Here is a 20,142-nt window from a genome sequence, read left to right as displayed (position 1 = left end):
AGAGGGGGGGGGGCTCCAGCCAGTCAGACGCCAGCGACTGGAGCTGGAGGAGCGCGAGGTTGTATTCGCGTGCAGTGAAGCAGGGGGACACTGAGGACCAGACCCGATGTGTGCGGTGACAACTGAGAGAATCCAGGCAGTGAACTAGTTCACAGTTTTTAACGCCGGGAGAGCAAATCACTGTTCGAAGCGACTGCCTACAGCGCACCGAGTTTCCAACCTCAGCACGACACCGGAGCTTTCCTTAAGAAGGGCCCAGAAGTTCGCCGAGGGATGGATCGATACCGGGGGTATCACTGCTGCTGACACTCCTTCAGGGAAGTTTGAGGTGTTTGGAAACTACCGTGTGACTCTGTGTCCGTGTACCATGCTGACACTTACGCAGAGTATGTAAAGTTATTCTTAAAATCCTGCAACTCTACTGAGAGTCTGCTCCCCCGGCTGCTTTGCAAAGTGTAAATAAGTGGTTTTATAGAGCAGGAGTAGCGTGTGTGACTGCATATGGAAGTGTGATAGTGCTCCTGAAGAGCTGCTACTTTGTTCATGTGCTGTTCTCATTTTTATGTCCAGCAGTTGCACTCCAGCGTATCTGTGCTCAGTGTGTGTATCAGTGTGGGTTATTCACGGTGCTGCTATGCAGACTGACTGGAGCCACGCTCAGACAGTTCCACTGTAACCCCAATTCTGAGGCGAAGGCCTGGACTGCATTCACAGAAAGAAACCTTTACAGCAGAGGATAAGTGCTCTGCACTTCTCCATCCAGAGGGACAACTTGTACTGAGCAGCAGATGTTACACAGCTTTATGTACTAACGTGGATTATTCAGGAGCCTGCTATGAAGACAGAGTGGAGCCACAGAAAACCTGCTTGTAAAACTGAAGTAATGCACACGATTGTGCAGTTGTCCGTGCAATGAAATCGCATGTGTTGCACAGTTATAAGCTAATGGTGTATTCCTGAATGAAACACTGGGACCAAAAGTCTTTTTTGTGCAGTAGTGAAACACATTCTTCCAGGAGGTGAAGGTTCAGCTGATGCTCGCTCCTACACAGTGAATGAACTGAAATGATTTACTGGACAATTTTTAAGATTTTGTAGTTAATGTACATTTCCAAATATCACCGTTTTTTGTGTTCAAATTCGATTTTACGTTATCTGTTTGTTACCCTAACTATTGCAAAATGAAGAATCCCCTTCCTCTGAGTAATATGTGGAACAGACCTGATAACAAAGACCCAGAGCAGGTCTCTGTGCCTAGCACTAACAAGAAGTTCAAGAGGAAGTCCCGCGAACCTAAAAGGTTTTTCAATGGCCCCGAGCCCGACAGGATGAAAACCTACACAGTTGATGTGACTGATGCAGACTGGGTAGATGACGCCCATATGGAGTCGCATAATATCCACAAGTTGGCTCCACTCAAGAGACACCTGATGATGTCACAAGAGCCGATGGCCAGTACCACAGGGATTCTGTCAGGATTAAAGGAAGACATGGCTGCAGCTCAGAGTGGTGGTGCCATAGATATGAGAATTGGCAATAATGTGCCTATTGTTGCTTCCAAAGTTTCCCAGGTGCCCACCTCCTCATTCTCTAACCCAGAGATCTCCCACTGGCCCACCTCCATCTCCCAGCCTCTGTCCAGCAGACTAAAACTGGGCCTTCAATCGATATTCCCTCCTTCAACATCAACCTGCAACTCAGCCAGTCACCAGGTGTTTTCCTTAGAGGCGTCCCCAGGCCAGTCTGCCCCCAGAGTCTCACAGTCCACCGAGTGTCACGAACATATGGATCCACAGGTCCCTTCGCATAAGGTGAATATGTACTTTCACATATAATCTTGTATAAAAGAATGTACAGCCTCTTTAAGTTCAAAGGTTTTAAGTACCAGTACATAATAAACAGTCCTCTGGTCTTTAGCTGGTTTAAAACTATTTAAATACAGCCACAGATAAACCAAAAGGGGTATTATTCATCTGACCACAAAATAAACCAAAGTACAGAAACAATGTGTGAACCTCCAACTAGAACCTTACCCAAGGACATTTGGCATGTAGGCTGGACTGAATCACCAGTGTTGATCAGTAGATGACCTGCTCTACCTCCTGAGCTACAGCCAGCCCAACCCAGACCTCAGCTGAATAGAACTGCTGTGCATAATGTTTGCAACCCTCAATGCACTGAAGCAACCTGGTAAAGAAGAGTAGAGGTGTAGATATATATCTATATATTTATGCTTCTGTATGTTGGCTCACTGTGTCACTGTGGACATATTAAAAATTACCTCATTAATTGTTCAATCAACTGAAAATTATTCATAAGAAATGTGGCCAATCAAGTCATTGACTGACTTCCCCACAGAGAGAATTCAGAGTTGCTTTAATTTGTTGTGAACATCATGTTATTAGAGTTCAATTGTCAGACTTAAAAGCCATTTATGATTTCACCAAAATTCTCACCTTTTCTAGATTAAGAGGTCTCCTGGAATAATTTAATATATATTTCATAGACTGATAAGTAATCAAATAAAAGGAAAAAACATCTGCTCGTCAGTGTTTAATATAGTCCACAATCCAAAGGTTGTTACCAGAGTAAGTACCCATGACCCGTGTTTCACCAGGAGTCTCTGAGGAAGCGGATTGGGTTGAGTCCTGATGGATCTGGGCATCTTCCAGAAGTCAAAGCCATCCAGCAGACCAGGAGGCTGCTGGCAAACGCCAGGGAGAGGACCCGTGTCCATACCATCAGTGCTGCATTCGAGGCTCTGAGGAAACAGGTCAGACTCACTTTATAATGTCCCTCTATGTACAAATATATGTTTTATGATGGCTGGTTGACAGCCAGGTTCATCTTCTGAGAGACACACATCATCTCCCTAAAAAGAAACAGTCGCGTTCTCCTTCAACAGTCTCTAATTAGATTTTGGTTGAAATGTATTTCAGCTTGTTTTTTAATTACCTTTCGCAAAATGAAGAATATTCTTAGTAATACCTGGGATGGACGTGTTAACAAAGAGTCGGTACAAATCTCTGTGCATGTCACTGAGCTGTTAGAGGAAGGTCCATGAACTCTAAAGGTGTCTCACCGACTCCTACGCTGAGAGGATGAAAACCTGGGTAGATGAGTGACTATCTCTCCACCATCCTAAAGTTTTCCTCAGCCTTTGTTTGCACTTTGTCAAAGAGAAAAAGGTTTGAAACTATTGGGACTGCACTTTACTTAAGTTTTCAGAGAGAATTAACGGATAAATCATGCAAAAGGTGTTAAATAGTATCAGCTCTGTGATTTACAGCATTTATAAAGCTGTACACCTAACCCTTCCCTTTGATTAAAATCTACATTTATCCACAAATCGTACTACACTACCAGTCGAAGGTTTGGACACACCTCTCTTTAATAGTTTTGGTTTATCTGTTTACATTGTAGATTCTCACTGAAGGCATCAAAACTGTGAATGAACACATGTGGAATTATGTAGTAAACAATAAAGCTGTGAAATAAGTCAAAACATGTTTAGATTTCAGATTCTTCGTAACAGCCCCCCGTGCTCACTCTTTCATTCTCTCCATGAGCTTCATGAGGTCGTCACCTGGAATGCTGTCCAACAGTCTCGATGGAGTTATCAGAGATGCTGAGTCCGTTTCATCATAGCACTCAATGGACTGTTGTTTCTCTTTACTGAGCTGATTGGTTCTTACCATAATATGAATTCTAACAGTTGTCAAACAGGCTGTCAGCTGTGCACCAACCTGACTGCTGCACAACACAACTGATACTCCCAACTCCACAGGTGAACCCAGACAGGCACACCTGTGAGGTGAAACCATGTCAGGTGGCTGTATCATGAAGCTCACTGTGGACAAAGCGAAGGGCGGCTCAAATATAAGACATATTTAGACTTACTTATGATTTTTTCTGTAGTTACATGATTCCATATATCCTGCTTCATATATTTGATATCTTCAGTTTGTAAAGCTTATCAGTGTATATCTCTGAATCTGTTTCACAATATATTCCAACATGTGACAGCAGTTGTTATCTGTGTAAAGGGGTAAACACCGTATCTACTCTATATTCTCGTCCTTATCACTGTCCCTCTGGAGGCTCCACTCTCTGCTGCTGAAGAACCTGACCCACACATTGTGGAAGCATTGTGAGGTCATATATGGAGATTTCACATATGGTACCTTTATGAGATCTACTGGAGATCACTTTTACGGTCTAGCTAATCAAACTGATATTACTCACTTCCATTAATGCAGTCATGGTGAAAAGGTTTGCAAGTTTGAAATGACAGTTTCCTTCAACTTCAAAGACTTAATGAAAATGTAGTTTTGTCTTTGGTACCACCTGATGAGCTAATAAGTGATGTACTAACAATAGTAATAAAGTGTAAGTCCATATGTTTCTCTTTGAAAACAGCACGACACTTTAGATAAATGAGAAGAGGCTAAAGGAGAATCTTCTCTTTTCCTTCCTCCAACCATGGACCGTGCTCTAGGTGCCGTGTTACTCGTACGGGCAGAAGCTCTCCAAGCTGGCGATACTACGTATAGCCTGCAATTACATCCTGTCTCTGGCTCAGCTCGCTGAGCTGGACTACAGTTCAGATCACAGCAGTGTGAGCTTCTCTCAGTGTGTTGAACAGTGCACACGGACCCTGCAGGCTGAGGGAAGGAGCAAGAAGAGGAAGGTGAGCTGGAACTCCTTTTCCATAAACATGCATTTACGGTTAACATGAAAGAGGCTTTTATCACACACGTTCTTGAATGATTGGGCCCCATCATATGTTAAAGATACCATAGTACCACATTATCCCAGTACAGCACATTGCAGGCTTAACTCTGCTTCCTGCAGTTTCTAAAAGTACGTGAACGTTTTGGAACAACTGTCATAAACCCACATTTTATTCACAGTACAATATAGAACGTGAGAAAGTGTGCCAGTTTAAGAAAAGTGTTTGATGGCAGCAACGTTTCTCAGAGAACGTTTGGAGAGGCCCACGTTGTTGGAGATTGTTTGATTGCTGATATGCGACATGTGCAGGACGGTCACTGGAATGCTGTTTTCTCTCAGCTTACTGTAGAGAAGCATTAAGAAAGATAAATGAGACTAAAAATCAAACCCATGTAGAACAGCTTGATGCTGTGCTGCGTTCTGGCTGCAGAACATTTTTAATGAGGTTTGGTCTAAAGATGACAGCAGCCTTTCTGGATCATGTTCACATGTCGCTCGTTTGCCTGTTCACAGTGATGTCCATGACAGAACGATGTCTACACCTGAGGATCATCCAGTACTCACTCTCAGCCTTATGTAACTTACCTGTTTCCAATCAATCTGGTTAGCTGCTAAATGTTCCTCCAGCTGTTTCTTTGTAGCACCACTTACTTTGTTCCTGCCATCGCAGCTTTTGGACTGGTTCTTAGCATCTTTCTACTCTGCCTGAGCACTCAAGTGTATAATGTGCCTCAGTCACCTACTCAAGCTAGCACTTTTTTCCTAAGTGCTATCTAACACTTACCCACAGTTATACTCTGATAGATGCATCGCAGAGCCACTGGGGTTAGTATTCTGCCCCAGGATGTTTGGCATGCAGACTGGTACAGCAACCTTCCAATTAGATGACACAGTCTACCTCCTGAGCTCCTGCCGCTCCTTCTAAAACATGCTGCTTCCATCAAAGTGAGCTCATTTTTTTAGGAAATAGTAAAATGTCTCAATTTAAACAGTTTATTTGACAGTTTTCTGTAAAATATGGGGTCATGAGATTTGCAAATCATCGCATTCTGTTTTTATATATGTTTTAGACAGCATCCCAACATTTAGAGAAGGTTGGCAGGACTGTAGCTGTCAGGCTGCTGTGGACAGAGCTACCAGTGTGGACTCAGGAGACGACACCCACTCTGCTGACTGACTAATGACTTTCCTTTTTGATAAAGCTGATAATTAGCAGCATAACTAATCATTCATTAGTTATGCTGCTATAGGCTGAGGCTGCAGAGGCTCTTCCAACGATGCACTGAACATTTCTCTTTTTACTCCTCAGGTGTTTTTACATCAGGGCTGCATGCCCCTCAGGTCTGTCTCCCATACTTTGTGTTTTGTATTCTCCATGGGGTCCAATATTTTTTACATTTCTTTATTCAATTCTTCTTTCTTTGTGTTTTTTATACTTAAGTTGCTTTTGTTTGGTCTGTGGTGGTCTGTGAGCAGACACAGTCTCTAAGAGGAATGGATTTTGGGGGATTTAATAAAAGTATTGCATGAACTGTTTAGGGCTGCCAGACAGAACCAGCTACAGATATTTGTTTCAATACAAAACAACTCTGACAGTTTAAAAAATACACAGAAGCTTTTTAAGTGATATTTTTAAGACATGGTATATATGATGCTGAGGAACTAGTTCATGCATTTATTACTTCCAGGCTGGACTACTGTAATTCATTATTATCAGGATGTCCTAAAAACTCGCTGAAAAGCCTTCAGCTGATCCAAAATGCTGCAGCAAGAGTCCTGACAGGGACTAGAAAGAGAGAGCAGATTTCTCCTGTTTTGGCTTCCCTTCATTGGCTTCCTGTTAAATCCAGAATTGAATTCAAAATCCTGCTCCTCACATACAAGGTCTTAAATAATCAGGCTCCATCTTATCTTAATGACCTTGTAGTACCATATCACCCTATTAGAGCACTAGTTAGGGCTGGACCAGGTGACCCTGAATCCTCCCTTAGTTATGCTGCAATAGACGTAGGCTGCTGGGGGATTCCCAGAATGGGAATACACTCAGTGGATTTTCAGATCATACACTGAGTTCCTCACCGTGTGTTTATACACCACTCTTCATTTAATTATTAGTTATTGTTAATCTCTGTCTCTCTTCCACAGCATGTCTATATCCTGTCTTCCTTCTCTCACAGCAGATGGCCCCGCCCCTCCCTGAGCCTGGTTCTGCCGGAGGTTTCTTCCTGTTAAAAGGGAGTTTTTCCTTCCCACTGTTGCCAAAGTGCTTGTTCATAGGGGCTCATATGATTGTTGGGGTTTCCTTTGTATTAGTGTAGGGTCTACCTTACAGTATAAAGTGCCTTGAGGCGACTGTTGATGTGATTTGGCGCTGTGTAAATAAAATTGAATTGAATTTCTCAAATTGAAGCTGAAAGTCTGCACTTCCATCACATCTACATTGTTTGATCCAAGTTTCAGTGTGTTGGTGTACAGGGGACTTTAGTAGATGGTGTAAAATCTATATTACTGTGTATTCCTCCACCTACCCCCAGCCGCTCGTGCCAGTTGACTCCATCAGCCTGTTTGTGCCAGAGGTTTCTTCCTGTTAAAAGGGAGGAAACCGCTGCTCGTAGGGGGTCATCTGGGTTTGTGCATTTTCTCTGTTTTCTGTGTGTTATTATTGGGTTCCAATATAAAGTGCCTCGAGGTAACTGTTGATGTGCTATATAAATAAAACCAAATTGGAAAAATGTATAAAGAAGTGAAGTAATCTTCATATAGACCTGTGATTGGAGGAGTACTACTCAATAGTCACCCAATGCTTGACCTGGTTGTGACATTAAGTGCTCGACATAATTAGCAAGAGAATAAAAAGTTTGAAACACAGAAATATTTAAGAAGTAACTAAAAACTACTTTGGCTGCTTCCTTTTCACAAGCGTTTGATTTGTCAGTGTTTTTACACCCTTTTTATGCCCTTCCTGAAACAAATCCAGAGGGCAGCTGTGTATTTATACAGTTAGGCCAAAAGTATTTGGACTTGGTTATTTTGCTTCTGTAGACCAACACAACTAAGTTTAAATCAAACAATCAAAATGTGTATAAAGTTCAGAATTTCACCTTTAATTCAAGTCATTTAACAAAAGCATTGCATACTTTGTCTATTTTATATGCAGAGATATTAAACCTTTGAACATATCTGATGAAGTATCAAGCAGAAAGTAGGACAAAGATGGCGTCAAACTATTGAGCAACTGAAATCTACCCATCATGGGAAAATATCTGGCTTTCAAACGTTCTCCTTAATGCTCCAAAGCTCACAGAGCGGAGTTAAAGGAAGAGCTGGTGCTGAAATGTGCTGGATGTGTCAATTCAAAAACTCACTTTTTGAACCCTTTAAAATAAATATCAACTTTGTATTTTGTATGAAAGGTATTGCACTTTTTATTTACATGTTGCGTAGCGTTACACATTTGAGTTGCAGGAGAAAGATTTTTGTTGAACCACAGAGACGGTGTACTCTTACTTCTGCACTTCACACTAATCTGGTCACGTTGCTCTTTTAGATGTAAACGAGTTTAGGGCTTTTCCCCTGCTGGCTAGCTTTTTGTGCTTTGTGTGTGTGTGCGTGTGTGTGCGTGTGTGTGTGTGTGTGTGTGTGTGTGTGCGTGCGTGCGTGTGCATGTGGACATGTGTGTCTGTCTACATGTGCGTGTTCTGTAAACCCCAGACACCAGATGTTTAGAGTGAAGGGGAAGTAAAGCTGGCGCCATAAAGGGCAGAGGGCAGTGAGAAGGCACGCGAACTGAAACCACACACACACACACACACACACACACACACACACACACACAGACTTGGCACATTCCCCAGCAGTCTCTCTAACACATTCCCGTACTCTGCCTCTCCGGGCCATCTGCTCCAACATACTTTGAAACAAGGAGGGGAAAAAACACAGTCATCATCAGCTTGTCAGACAGCAGCAGCTGGTGGAAAGACAGGGTAGGGGGTAGTGGTGTGTGTGTGTGTGTGTGTGTGTGTGTGTGTGTGTGTGTGTGCGCTTTTCTCAGAGCCTCTGAGTCTGTATACACGTTTAGCAGGAAAAAAACCTTTTTGTTTCATTGGCTCTAAGGTCACACATACTCAGGACAAAGAAGACTGAACAAAAAACAGGTTTTAACTGCCGCTGTGCCATTTCATATCCTAAAATTATAAAATAAAAGCTTTGTTTGTATGCAACAAAGAGCCTGCAGGTTCTGTTCATGCTATACTTTTGTTAAAGCTCTTGAATTAAAGCTGAAACTCTTCAGTCGCATGCACACGTCACAGCTCAGCTCACGTCAACAACCATGTCAATACTAAATATAAGTTAAAGTTATAGTTAATCACGTAGTGGCAGCATCAGTGTGGAGGGCACAGCAGCTGTTTTGCTTCCATCCTGTAACTCTAACCAACACAACTAATACCAGGTTAGAGTCCGATATTATTCCGACATATCGGCTCATATTTTCTTCTTTTAAATGCAGGAAATATAAACAGATTTCTCTAACGTTTGTCAGGGGAATGTTGTGGTGCTGCAGAGTGGCTTTTGGTGGAAAAACCTGGAGGGCGACAGCCATAACGTGGTTGAAGAGTTTCAACATTAGTTGACCCTGTTGTCTGTTCTTTACTCATAAACTGTCAGAAGACTCAGGATGGGGACGTGGAGCTCGACTCACAGGGGGATGCTGCTGACCTCTTCAAAAGCAACCTCTTCCAGTGTTGAAGCCTCTGTACCTGCAGCATGCTGTATCTGTGTTCACTGAAGAGGCCACTTTGTACTACTATGGGTGATACTGATTATATACACTACCATTAATCGTTTCTGGTGTGTTTAATTTTGCTGCATCGCTTTTGTTTCGGTTGCTGTGAGAATGTTTATAACAGCTTCATAATATCAATATTAATAATTCTAATTATAAGGTTGTTATTTACTTTCTAACAAATAGTTTTGAGCAGACAGAAGTAAAATTAACAATATTTTCTCATTATATCAGTGTTATAAATATAGATAAGGGCACTTCTGGTATTTAATAATGCGCTCAGAGTCAGCTTAGCAGTAAACGGACTGATGCAAAGATGATATGAATAAAGGACCATTACACAATCGGCACCTTTAGCTGTCGAGTTAAGATTTGCTACTTAAACATTGTTGTTACCAGTAAAAGCTGTGAGCAACAGTGGCACGGCCCTCACCTTGGTGACATTCCTGTGACCAGTAGGTGGCGATATAGAATACCCAGTAATTATGTGTCATGTTTCTGTGTGGAACCAACAATGAACGTTTCATGTAGACCACATGATGTTTGTTACCTAACGCTGATTTCCTGTTGTTACTTGGTGGCACGATGAGGGGGGCCTAATATTTACCAGATTTTATAGTGGTTGCTATATGCATGTGACTTTTTGTTATAGCTGCATATCAGCCAACACAGTGGACGCCAGTCCTTCATCGCGTCCTGTGCATACTGTTGGCCACTCACGGGAAGGGTAGGTTTTTTTTACTAAAAACCAAGATGGCGGACAGAAAGTCATAAATGCTGAACATCCGTGGAATATCTCGTAAATCCTCCTAAAGCAGGAGATTCTTGCTGGGAGAAAAAAATCTGTGTCAGTGGATCTGAAGATGCTGAAGGAGCTGACAATGCTGAGGACATACTGCCAGACATATTCTAATACTTTTCAAAGCAAAATTGTTGAATCTAGCTTCTATAATACACAACAAAACACAGTGATGATATGTTTGTGTATTTCAGGTGTGAAATCACTCATCACTGGGTGGTACTATTAATGTGACCTAATACTGACACATGGATGAACACTGTCCAGTCTGTCTCAGATTTGACAGACTTGATGAAAGTGTAAACATGAAGACATCAGAGATGTGAGAGCATGAAACCTGTAACGGGGATAGATGTGTCAGGGTTCCTGGGTCGGTGACCCAGTGTTTTCAGTTTTGTCACGTTTAGGTTATGTTGCCACATCAATGTTCTCACTTCCTGCTTTTCCTGTGTCAGCTCGTCTCTTGTGTTATTAGCCAGATTATGTTCAGCTGTGTACTCACCGGTCTCTCATTATCATCCTCAACAGTCTGTGTATTTAAGTCCTCTGTTTCCACTCATTCACTGTCGTGTCATTGATGTTATGTTGTCGTTTCCGCCTGCGTTCAGTTCAGCCAGCCATTCAGTCTTTCAGCCAGTCAGTCCTTTCGTTCCTGCCCTGTTCATCCACGCTTCATAATAAACCATCTTCAGTTCTTCACTATCCACGAGTCCTGCGTTTGGGTCACTTCCTCGCCTCCACACGACGCAAATCCTGACAAGATGCATCAAAACATGTCAAAGTATTGGCTAATTAAAATATTAACGAAACGTCCAGGACTCCTGCAAGTTGCCATATTTAATCATATTTACAAAAAGATAACTAGGGACCTTTAAAGGCACCCTGGTCACTTTTCATGTAAACGTCACGACAGCGATCTCACCGGGTCAGACTTTGGAGGTCTGCAAGTGGGTTCAAGTATTTCTTAGGAAAAAAAACAAGTTATAACAAACCAGCAGTAAAGAAACCAAACCATAGGAAACCATTAAAACCATGAGGTATTTATGACAGTTAAGCAGGCAAGGAATATACATTAGTATGAGGCATATAACTATGAGGCAGTGAAGTTGTCATTTCTAAATTGGATGCAAGGATAATTTGTTACATCTCGAGCATCACCAGGCTGTGCAAATAAATGTGCATATTCCTGGTAAATTCCTGTATAACAGGAAAATAGTATTTTGTATTCATATTGCCACTGTTAAGTGTTTAGGTGTTTGGGAAACCTCAAAACATATTACTGAATCGGTCACTGCTGTCTTTGGTCTGAATCCCACTTTGACAAATTAAGCTGGGATGTCCTCGAGGTCCCAACATCCCTCATCAACGTTCAAACAGTGCTATGCAGCAAATAAGTGCGGTACGAGTTCACATTGGTATATGGCTGTAGCGCAGGTGGTAGAGCAGGTCAGCCATTGATTGGAAGGTTGTGGGTTCGATCCTTGGCTCCCCCTAGTCCAGCCATCCATTTTCGTCCGGGTCGCAGGGGCAGCAGCCCAAGCAGAGAAGCCCGGACCTCCCTCTCCCCAGCCAACCCCTCCAGCTTATCTGGGGAGACTCCCAGGCCAGCAGAGAGATATGATCTCTCCAGCGTGTCCTGGGTCTGCCCCGGGGCCTCCTCCCGGTGGGACATGCCCAGAACACCGCTCCCAGGAGGCATCCTTGTCAGATCCCCAACCACCTCAGCTGGTTTGGGCTCCCACTAATCTGCATGCCAAATATCCTTGGGCAAGATACTACCCCCCAGTTGCTCTCTGATGCGTCCATCGTGAATGTTAGCTAAACAGCACTGAAGTATAAAAGAACGTGCTGGTGTGATTGGGTGAATGTGGCGTGTTGTACAGACCTGAGTGCTCCGGGAGAGTAGAAAAGCTCAGTCCAAACAGAGCCATCAGTCCAGTTACCATATAAATACAGTATGTGACAGTATACGTAAACAATGATTCTCAGCTACTTTTCACTTTAATATCAGAAGAAGGTAATTTTTCATGTGGCGTTTGTTGCTACATGAAAAATAATAATAGAGTGCCAAGCTGATCACAGCAGATGGCCCCGCCCCTCCCTGAGCCTGGTTCTGCCGGAGGTTTCTTCCTGTTAAAAGGGAGTTTTTCCTTCCCACTGTCGCCAAAGTGCTTGTTCATAGGGGGTCATATGATTGTTGTGTTTTTCTCTGTATGTAGTATTGTAGGGTCGACCTTACAATATAGAGGTGACTGTTGTTGGGATTTGTATAAATAACATTGGATTGGATTCTTGTCTTATCTTCTATTCACAATCACATTTTGTCATGCATTGGTTTAAATCTAAATGAACGTTTCCTCATCACATGCTTCCTCATGTAGCTCACACAATAAATGCACGTTTGCATTCCTTTATTAATTGAAATGATTTTATTTTGGCAGGTTGGAAGAATGCCCGAGGATGTATGATGTTTTGAGACTACTGTTACCAGAATCACCTCTTCTCACTGCATGATCACACAGCCAGCCTCAGGTTACACTCTACTGTTGCACTGTGTTGAATGAAAAAAGCATGAAACAGTAGCATTTACTGTAAAAACAAACAGGCTCATGTAATTCAGATACAATTTAGATTTCCTGAGAAATAGCTGATAATGTGTTTTCCTGGTGGACAGAAGGTTCATCAGGACTAATTATTAATAATAGATAGTAGTGTTTACAAATATGTGAACAATGATCATTCTAACCTTGCTTAATTTACCCGACATGGCAGTTACCTAAATATTTAACCAATAATATGACAATGTTTACATAAATCTAGGTTTTTTTGCTACTCTGTTCTGTATATCATTTTAAGCAACATTACTAAACATCTTGATTTCTTGTATGAATTCAACATTAAATGTGAACGATGCTAAAACTAAGGTACAAATCCTAAGGTGAGAGAAAGTATGAATGAATGGCCATACAGATTTGGAATTAAAATAAATACATTCAATAAATAAATGATATATTCCAACCGCACCGAAGTGTTGTCACATTCATTTTTCTGTCCCATAATATATTCTGTCACAGCTCCTCCTCTTTGGTTTTTATCTGTAGTGTTGGCAGCCGGCGCTATCCTAAAGAACCACCTCAGTTTATATAGTGAACCTATAGTGATACAGCACTTAACAAAAGAAAGGTTTAAGAACAAAGTCAAGAATACACGGGCCCACTGTGTCCCACACAAACCTTATAAAACACGACACTAGCTTCTGATCTGAGTCAATGTTTTAGTTTTCATGGACTTGGTGATTTTTCACTGTCACTCTGTCAGAAACAGGTGTGCAACATAAATAGTTCTGAATAAAAAACAATCAGATAAATGAAGACTAATAAGTGTAATCACCTTCTTCTGTCAATAATATCTTTGTCCATGTGCAAATGTGGATGATACCTCGTCCATAGCCAGAAGCTCTGCACTGGGTCCACACACGGGAGTCACTGTCAAAAGCTTGAATTGTACCTTTCTACACATCTGGGCCGGGGTAATGGTGAGTTCCCAGTCAGAAATCGTTTATAGAACGCTCCGACTTGAATTTCCCACTCGGAAAGTCGGATTATGACCACGCAGTGGTGAACCCCCCCTCGGCTCTCCATCTGTCTGTGTCCACGGTGGAGTATGACTGAGGTCGAGTTTCCGCCCGAGCACGAGGGTCCCCGTTGATGGGGAGGGACACTGATGGGATCAATAAAGTATCCTTCTATATATCTACTGAATGACTTACAATTAGAGTAAGAACTGCAAACTCATAATGAAAGTGTCACAGATGAAGAGAATCCACAGACATCTGCCCCCTGTTGGCTGCTAGGAAGTGATGCTAATGTGAAACCGCAGGACTCCTGTAGCAGACGCTGTTTTTGCCTTCTTATCAAAAACATAGAGAAAACATTTATTACTGGTGCCTATTATCTGTTGGTATTATTTGAAAAACAAAAACAAACAGTGATAATCAGGTGATCACGGTGAGGGTTTCACTGAATACAAACTGAGTGATCATGAACACACAACTGAACTAAACTCATGTTTTTTACATGCAGTGTAGCTTTAGCTCAGTGTCGGGCCTCAGATATGCAAATGCTTAATGAAAGACTGGCACTGATTGGATGTGTGACCCGTTTCCAAGCATTGTTTAATCCACTGCAGGCGGCAGGTTTATCCATGTCTGTGAGGTTTCCTTCAATGTTCATATCAGAACATTTATTATTTACACCCATTTTCAATATTTGGTATTCATACAAACATTTAAAATATAAATCAAGTTGAGTTAAACTTTACTAAACTGTAAAGTTTCACTCCACATTAAAGTAATCAGAATTTTGCCCTTACATGATAAATGTCACATCATCATGTTTACTTATTTCACTAGCTGGGACCACATCCTCGGTAACGATGGCCGATGAGGGATGAGGAAGTGTGAACTGGTGCTGCGGTTTGGGGAAGGCCTCGAAGGGGACTGGCGACGGCTCCCAGGCCGGGCAGATCCCCGTGTACTAACGAGAAATGAATGAAGGAAAGGAAAGGAAGAGGGGAGAAGAGAGGGAAAACTGTGGGGGGGGGGGAATGAAAATGAGAACAGCAGGTATTGGAGAAGGGGGGGGTTTATAGCTTGAGGCCGGAGGGGGCGTGAAGGAGGAGTGGTCCCGCTCCTGAAATTCAGATGATATCTCCACTTCATATTTGTTGCTACGCTGCATAAGAAAAGATGCAGAAAGGGCCCCTCATGAGAAAATTGGGTGCTGTAACAACATATAAATATGAAATAAATGATACTTCATAGAATTGTTTTTATTTCGTTTCCATAAAAGCAGAAATAAAAACAATCACATCCAGTCCAGGTGTCGCTCTTGTTGGAGGATGTTGAGCAGAAACCCTTGGTCAACATTCGAAACATTAAAAGTCAGTGTGGGGGGAGATGTGTGCCCGTCATCGGACTGCACACACATCCAGAATACAGAACTTGGCTCTACATGTAGGGCAGGGAACCCTGCTGGACAACCACGTCTCCGGTGTCTGCTCGTCTAGACGGCTGGCGAACCATCGACCCAGACACAACAGACACCACATGGGTCTGCAGTGACACTGCTGGCAGTCTGAATCGTCATCATCGGTCTCTGTAACAGACAGCAATCACACAGGCGTAGTTACACGAGCATATATGAACCCACCCAAAAAAAACAATCAGCGTAGTTTTACCTGCTTCGTGGCAAAGCATGACCAGTTTGGTGTTTGCTGGAACCTGCATGCAGCCGATACAGGGCTCTACCTCCTGTGTACGCACACAGCACATGCTTCTGACTCATCTCATCTCAGCACTGGACACAATTTGATGAATGCAGCAAAGTGTACCTGTCCGCGGGGAAGGACGTACGGCTGATTGAGGTCCACCTGAGCCTTGAACGTTTCCAAAAAGAGTTCACTGAGCGTTTGATGGATCACCACATTAGGAGAGTTTCTGATGGGAGCCCGGAGCTTCTCGCGGAGCTCTGCGTACTCCGTAGAGTTGAGCCTGGAACGAGTGGGAAAGATGATTTGATTTCTCGTTGTTTTGACACGAGACGTGCAGTTTTGTCGAGACAACACATACTTGATATTGAATGGTGTGACAGCAGGGTTAATGCTGTCAACTCTCAGTGTCAGGATCTCTGTGGGGGAGGCTGAATCTGGATTCAGGTGGTGCTGTGTGGACTCTGTCACTGTGACGTGGCAATCTCTCTGCAGGGCCATGTAAATGTGATACGTGGTCACCTAGAAGCAGACGGAGAGGGTCAGACCTGCACAGATGTTACATTCCTTCTTCTTTGGATCATTTAGAAAAGACAAGTGTCTTCAAAGCCTGAGCAGACAAAGTCTAGCTGCAGCTCATGTGCACAAGGCAGCAGTTGGATTTTTGCTGAAATGCAGCGATGTTACCAAGTCCCTGTTCTATAAATAAATAACTTTTTTAAAAAACTAAACATATTAAGATGCAGGATAACAGAAAACCAGTGAAGATGCTGTAAAAATATTTATGTACCAACATTATTACATGAAAAGCTCATAATTGATTTGTATAGTTGGTCAGTTAATCATCACAATGGATAGTGCAGCGTTACAGATGGAAGCCCACAGCCCGTCTCTCTGTTTCCTTGTAGTTCAGGCCTGTTTGTTCGCTCTGCACAGAATCACTGTTACTGCAACAATGTTACTGCAACAATATGCAACCAATCTGCAATTTTTCCGTCTTTGAAATGGTTGCCTTGGAGACGAAGAGGGCAGGGAAACAATGGCAATAATAAATATCATCAGTTTTCAACTGAACGGGGTCAAGGTTCCTTCTGTGATAACGGTTCTTAACTGTGATGGATCTCAAATCTGTAATGGAGCCAATCAGCTGTGACTCCTTTAACCACAGACTTTACTTTATAAAAGCATAAACAAACAGATACTTTGTTTCATTTATGATCAACACTCTACCAAAAACAGTCCTTTACACGTTTCTCTCTGACAATATCGAGAAGAGGCTGAAGAAAAAAGATATTTATGAGATAATTTTTTTTTCCTGATAGGACTTTCTGGACTGTTGTCCTGAGAACTGAGACTCGTAGGAGAGCACAGAGTTTCTCTGCAGTGCATGAAACTAGAGCTGTGCAGTTGCCTTGCTATGAGGGCATCTCCAAAAAAAAAAGCTATACGCACTTATATATTTATTAACACTCACCTTTAACACCCAGGTGTCAGTGACAATGACTCTAGCTCCAGGTGCTCCTGTAGCAAACTTATCTATGTGTCTGAACTCGGTGTTGATGCTGACTGCCACAGAGCCCCAGCTGGAGAAAGGGGGCTGCACATGGGCCTGCAGCATCTTACTGATTGGATGATTGTGCCAGCGACCCCGGGACCAGTAGAAGACAATTATCCAGCTGACCAACTGGAGGCAGAGAGACAGAAGGAGAAACGCTCTCCAGTTGTCACTAACCTGGAGAAACAACACAAGAGATCGTAATAACTGTTTCAGATTCATGATCAAGAGAGTACGAAAGACTTTACATCTGACCACTAAAAAAACCAAACAAACAAACAACAACAACAACAAAATGATTCCAAGTTTTTGCTCTTTGGCTCTTGTGTTCTGGTTATTTCTACAGATTACATCGTGGAAAAACAGACTTGTTTTTTCAATGTATCAAATGTGCTATAATAAAGCCATTTGCTGTATTAATTCAAACTTTCTACCCCACAGAGTCATGAAACCCTCGTGGAAATTTGATGCCCGATTAGGTTTTCTTCAAAACTGCTACAGCAGCTGCACCAGGAATGAGTCAGCTAAAAAGCTGTAAGCATAAGTGTGCACATGTGGATCCTTCATGTCGCAGCCCACTGCAGCTTACTATGATCAACAAGGCAAAAATCATACACACAATCAGTGGAAAATGCACTGTTTGTCACACACAGTTACATCACTTTCCCCCAAGCTGTGTAACAGAGTGTGGACACGTGTTACAGTAAAAAAGATGAATGATGACGTCAACAGAACAGCTCGTAACCACGAGAGGAGCCGTTTCTTCTGTTTGGAAGAGTTTTGGTTTAAATAAATATCAGAGAGATGCTCTGCTGCCATTTGCTGGTCAGCCTGCTTCTGTGTCAGACTTCGACTGGCACCGTTACCAGTGAGATAACGTGGATAAAGTGGTTTTTCTGAAAAAAGAAGAATGTATACTGCGAATGCTAACGAGCCATATTCTGACTTTGCTTAAAAACAGTGGTGACACAAAGTAACATTACATCTAACCTGAAAGGACAACAGTTAATGACCGACTCCAAAGCCCTGGGTCGTGTGTTTTTACTTAATTGATGCATTTTGGTTTTTTGATAACATCAAAATGTTTTATATAAGCCAGCGTAAACTCACAGTAAGGCTCACTCTCCAAATGCATCTACATCAACATTAATGTGTTTCCTTAAGTACACAACAGAGGGTGTGGCCCTGTGCAGGCTGCAGTCAGTCAGCCAACCCACCTGGTAAATGTAGCCCAGGTTTTTTTCTGGAGCAGCGACACACATTCCCATGTAGTAACCTGCAGAAAGAAGAAACAATACAGCGTCAGACAAACACACGAACCCTGCTCCAGGTTTATCAGTTACACAGACATCACCGTGACTGCTGCCGGGGTGCACAGAAAAAACCAAGACCAGGTCAGACACTGTGTCGTCTGTTCGGGTGTCTCGTATATAAAAACCGTGTCTACTGCCAAGCGCTGATTTAAAAGCTCAAAATAAAAGTGTATGAATCGCTCCCACGGGTGTGTCCTCCATCATTACTGACCTGTGCGTGGATTTAAAATACAAATTATTCACTTATTTAATCTGTTCTAATTTTTTAATGCCTCTTATTTTTCTTTTTTTAACCCATATTTCGAAAATGTTACCAAGTACCGAACTGAAGCTTCTGGCATGGTGACAACACTGCGCGGCTCTCTATAACACCCACTGTGTGTGTGACGTGGAAAAAGCTGTCATGTTACGTGCTAACCAACGACGTGGATTCCGGGGAACAAACACACCTGTGTGAAAGCGAGAGTTTACCTAAAGGCAGCGCGGAGTGAACCAGAATGGTGATGCTGGTCCTTCTAATGTGATACTGGATGAAGCCCACATCCTCGCTGCCCAGCCACGACGAAAACAGATTCTGGACGGTGAGACCGGCCGAGCGGAACTCAGTGGGTGTGAACACGAAACAGAAGGAGAGGACGATGTAAGCCAAAGTAAAAGACAACTCTGGGCTCTCCATACTACTGCCAAGGTCCGAGTATATTTACGGTGCCTCACTTCCTCATACGTTTTCTTCTTCGTCGTCTTTTATTTTCTTCGACGCTGTTTTTATACCGTTTTCAAACACCGAGTTTTCAAACACCGCCCCCTACCGGCTTTAAGAAGAGGACCCGAAAGTCTCGTCTGCCTTCTCACACATATGCACCTCAGTGACTTTACAGCGATACCAGCTTCAGCTCATCTGTAAAGGTTTTCCACAGTAGGAGCGTGCTCATGGGAAAATCTTCTAGAAGTGCGTTTGTGAGGCCAGACAGTTGGCTCACAGTCTCAGGTCTAATTCTAGGGTTAGGGTCAATACTCTGTGCAGGCCAGTCAAGTTCTTCCACACCAAACTTGTTGGACGCCTGGGGATCTTGACTCGTACCAGGGTGGCCGGCCTCTTGTGGTTGGTCATGTAAGCCTTGTATGCAGTTCCTCGGCTATGAAGCTCTCTATGCAGTGATCTAAAGTGAGGGCCACATGAAGTTTGGAGGTCTGTAGAGACTGACTACAGGAAGTTGGGAACCTGTGCGTACAGAGCACCTCAGCATCTGCTGACCCCGCTCTTGGCTGACCACTTTATGGATGAGTTGATGTCATTCTCAGTCGCTCCCACTGTGTTATAATACCACTAACAGCTGAATGTAGAACATTTAGTGGAGAGGAAATTTCAAGACTCTCTTTTTGCACAGGTGATATCCTATTACTGAGCTCCTGAGTTTGCATGCCTACGTGCTTGATCCTATACACCTGTGGATCTGTGATTGGAACACTTGAATACAATGATTTGGATGCTCTAGAGAATAATTTTGGCAATATAGTGTATTTACAATACTGAAACACAAAACTATCATATGTGTTTATGCACTGCACACATTTACTCATTAGTTCATTTTAATCTTTGTCTCTCTTCTCAGCGTGTCTTTGTCCCATCTTCCTCCCCTGAACACCAACCAGTCACGGGGCGATCGTGGCTCAAGAGTTGGGAGTTCGC

At 42.8% G+C, this 20,142-nt stretch overlaps 2 protein-coding genes across 4 annotated transcripts; one reads left to right on the top strand and one right to left on the bottom strand.

Moving 5' to 3' along the window:
- Positions 1 to 25: 25 nt before the first annotated feature.
- On the top strand, positions 26 to 15,413 carry atoh8 (atonal bHLH transcription factor 8). 2 transcript variants are annotated; one of them, XM_005463118.4, is made up of 5 exons: positions 26 to 1,811; positions 2,618 to 2,773; positions 4,499 to 4,690; positions 9,400 to 9,544; positions 12,758 to 15,413. In XM_005463118.4, exons 1-4 carry the CDS (start codon positions 1,182 to 1,184, stop codon positions 9,478 to 9,480), a joined length of 1,059 nt encoding a protein of 352 aa, XP_005463175.1. In that variant the 5' UTR covers positions 26 to 1,181; the 3' UTR covers positions 9,481 to 9,544; positions 12,758 to 15,413. The 2 variants fall into 2 exon arrangements, with proteins under 2 accessions (XP_005463175.1, XP_019218169.1); XM_019362624.2 differs by lacking the exon at positions 9,400 to 9,544 and having other exon boundaries at positions 30 to 1,811.
- tmem129 (transmembrane protein 129, E3 ubiquitin protein ligase) lies at positions 15,129 to 19,201 on the bottom strand. 2 transcript variants are annotated; one of them, XM_003458106.5, is made up of 7 exons: positions 18,924 to 19,201; positions 18,357 to 18,415; positions 17,059 to 17,316; positions 15,946 to 16,106; positions 15,708 to 15,867; positions 15,555 to 15,627; positions 15,129 to 15,472 (listed from the first exon to the last, which is right to left on the bottom strand). In XM_003458106.5, the coding sequence occupies exons 1-7, from the start codon at positions 19,126 to 19,128 to the stop codon at positions 15,285 to 15,287; spliced, it is 1,104 nt and encodes a 367-aa protein (XP_003458154.1). In that variant the 5' UTR covers positions 19,129 to 19,201; the 3' UTR covers positions 15,129 to 15,284. The 2 variants fall into 2 exon arrangements, with proteins under 2 accessions (XP_003458154.1, XP_019218163.1); XM_019362618.2 differs by having other exon boundaries at positions 18,902 to 19,038.
- Between the last annotated feature and the right edge of the window lie 941 nt (positions 19,202 to 20,142).

The sequence above is a fragment of the Oreochromis niloticus genome, linkage group LG2 (assembly GCF_001858045.2).
Source record: "Oreochromis niloticus isolate F11D_XX linkage group LG2, O_niloticus_UMD_NMBU, whole genome shotgun sequence".
Lineage (NCBI taxonomy): Eukaryota > Metazoa > Chordata > Actinopteri > Cichliformes > Cichlidae > Oreochromis > Oreochromis niloticus.
This window is presented reverse-complemented; position numbering and strand designations above follow the sequence as displayed.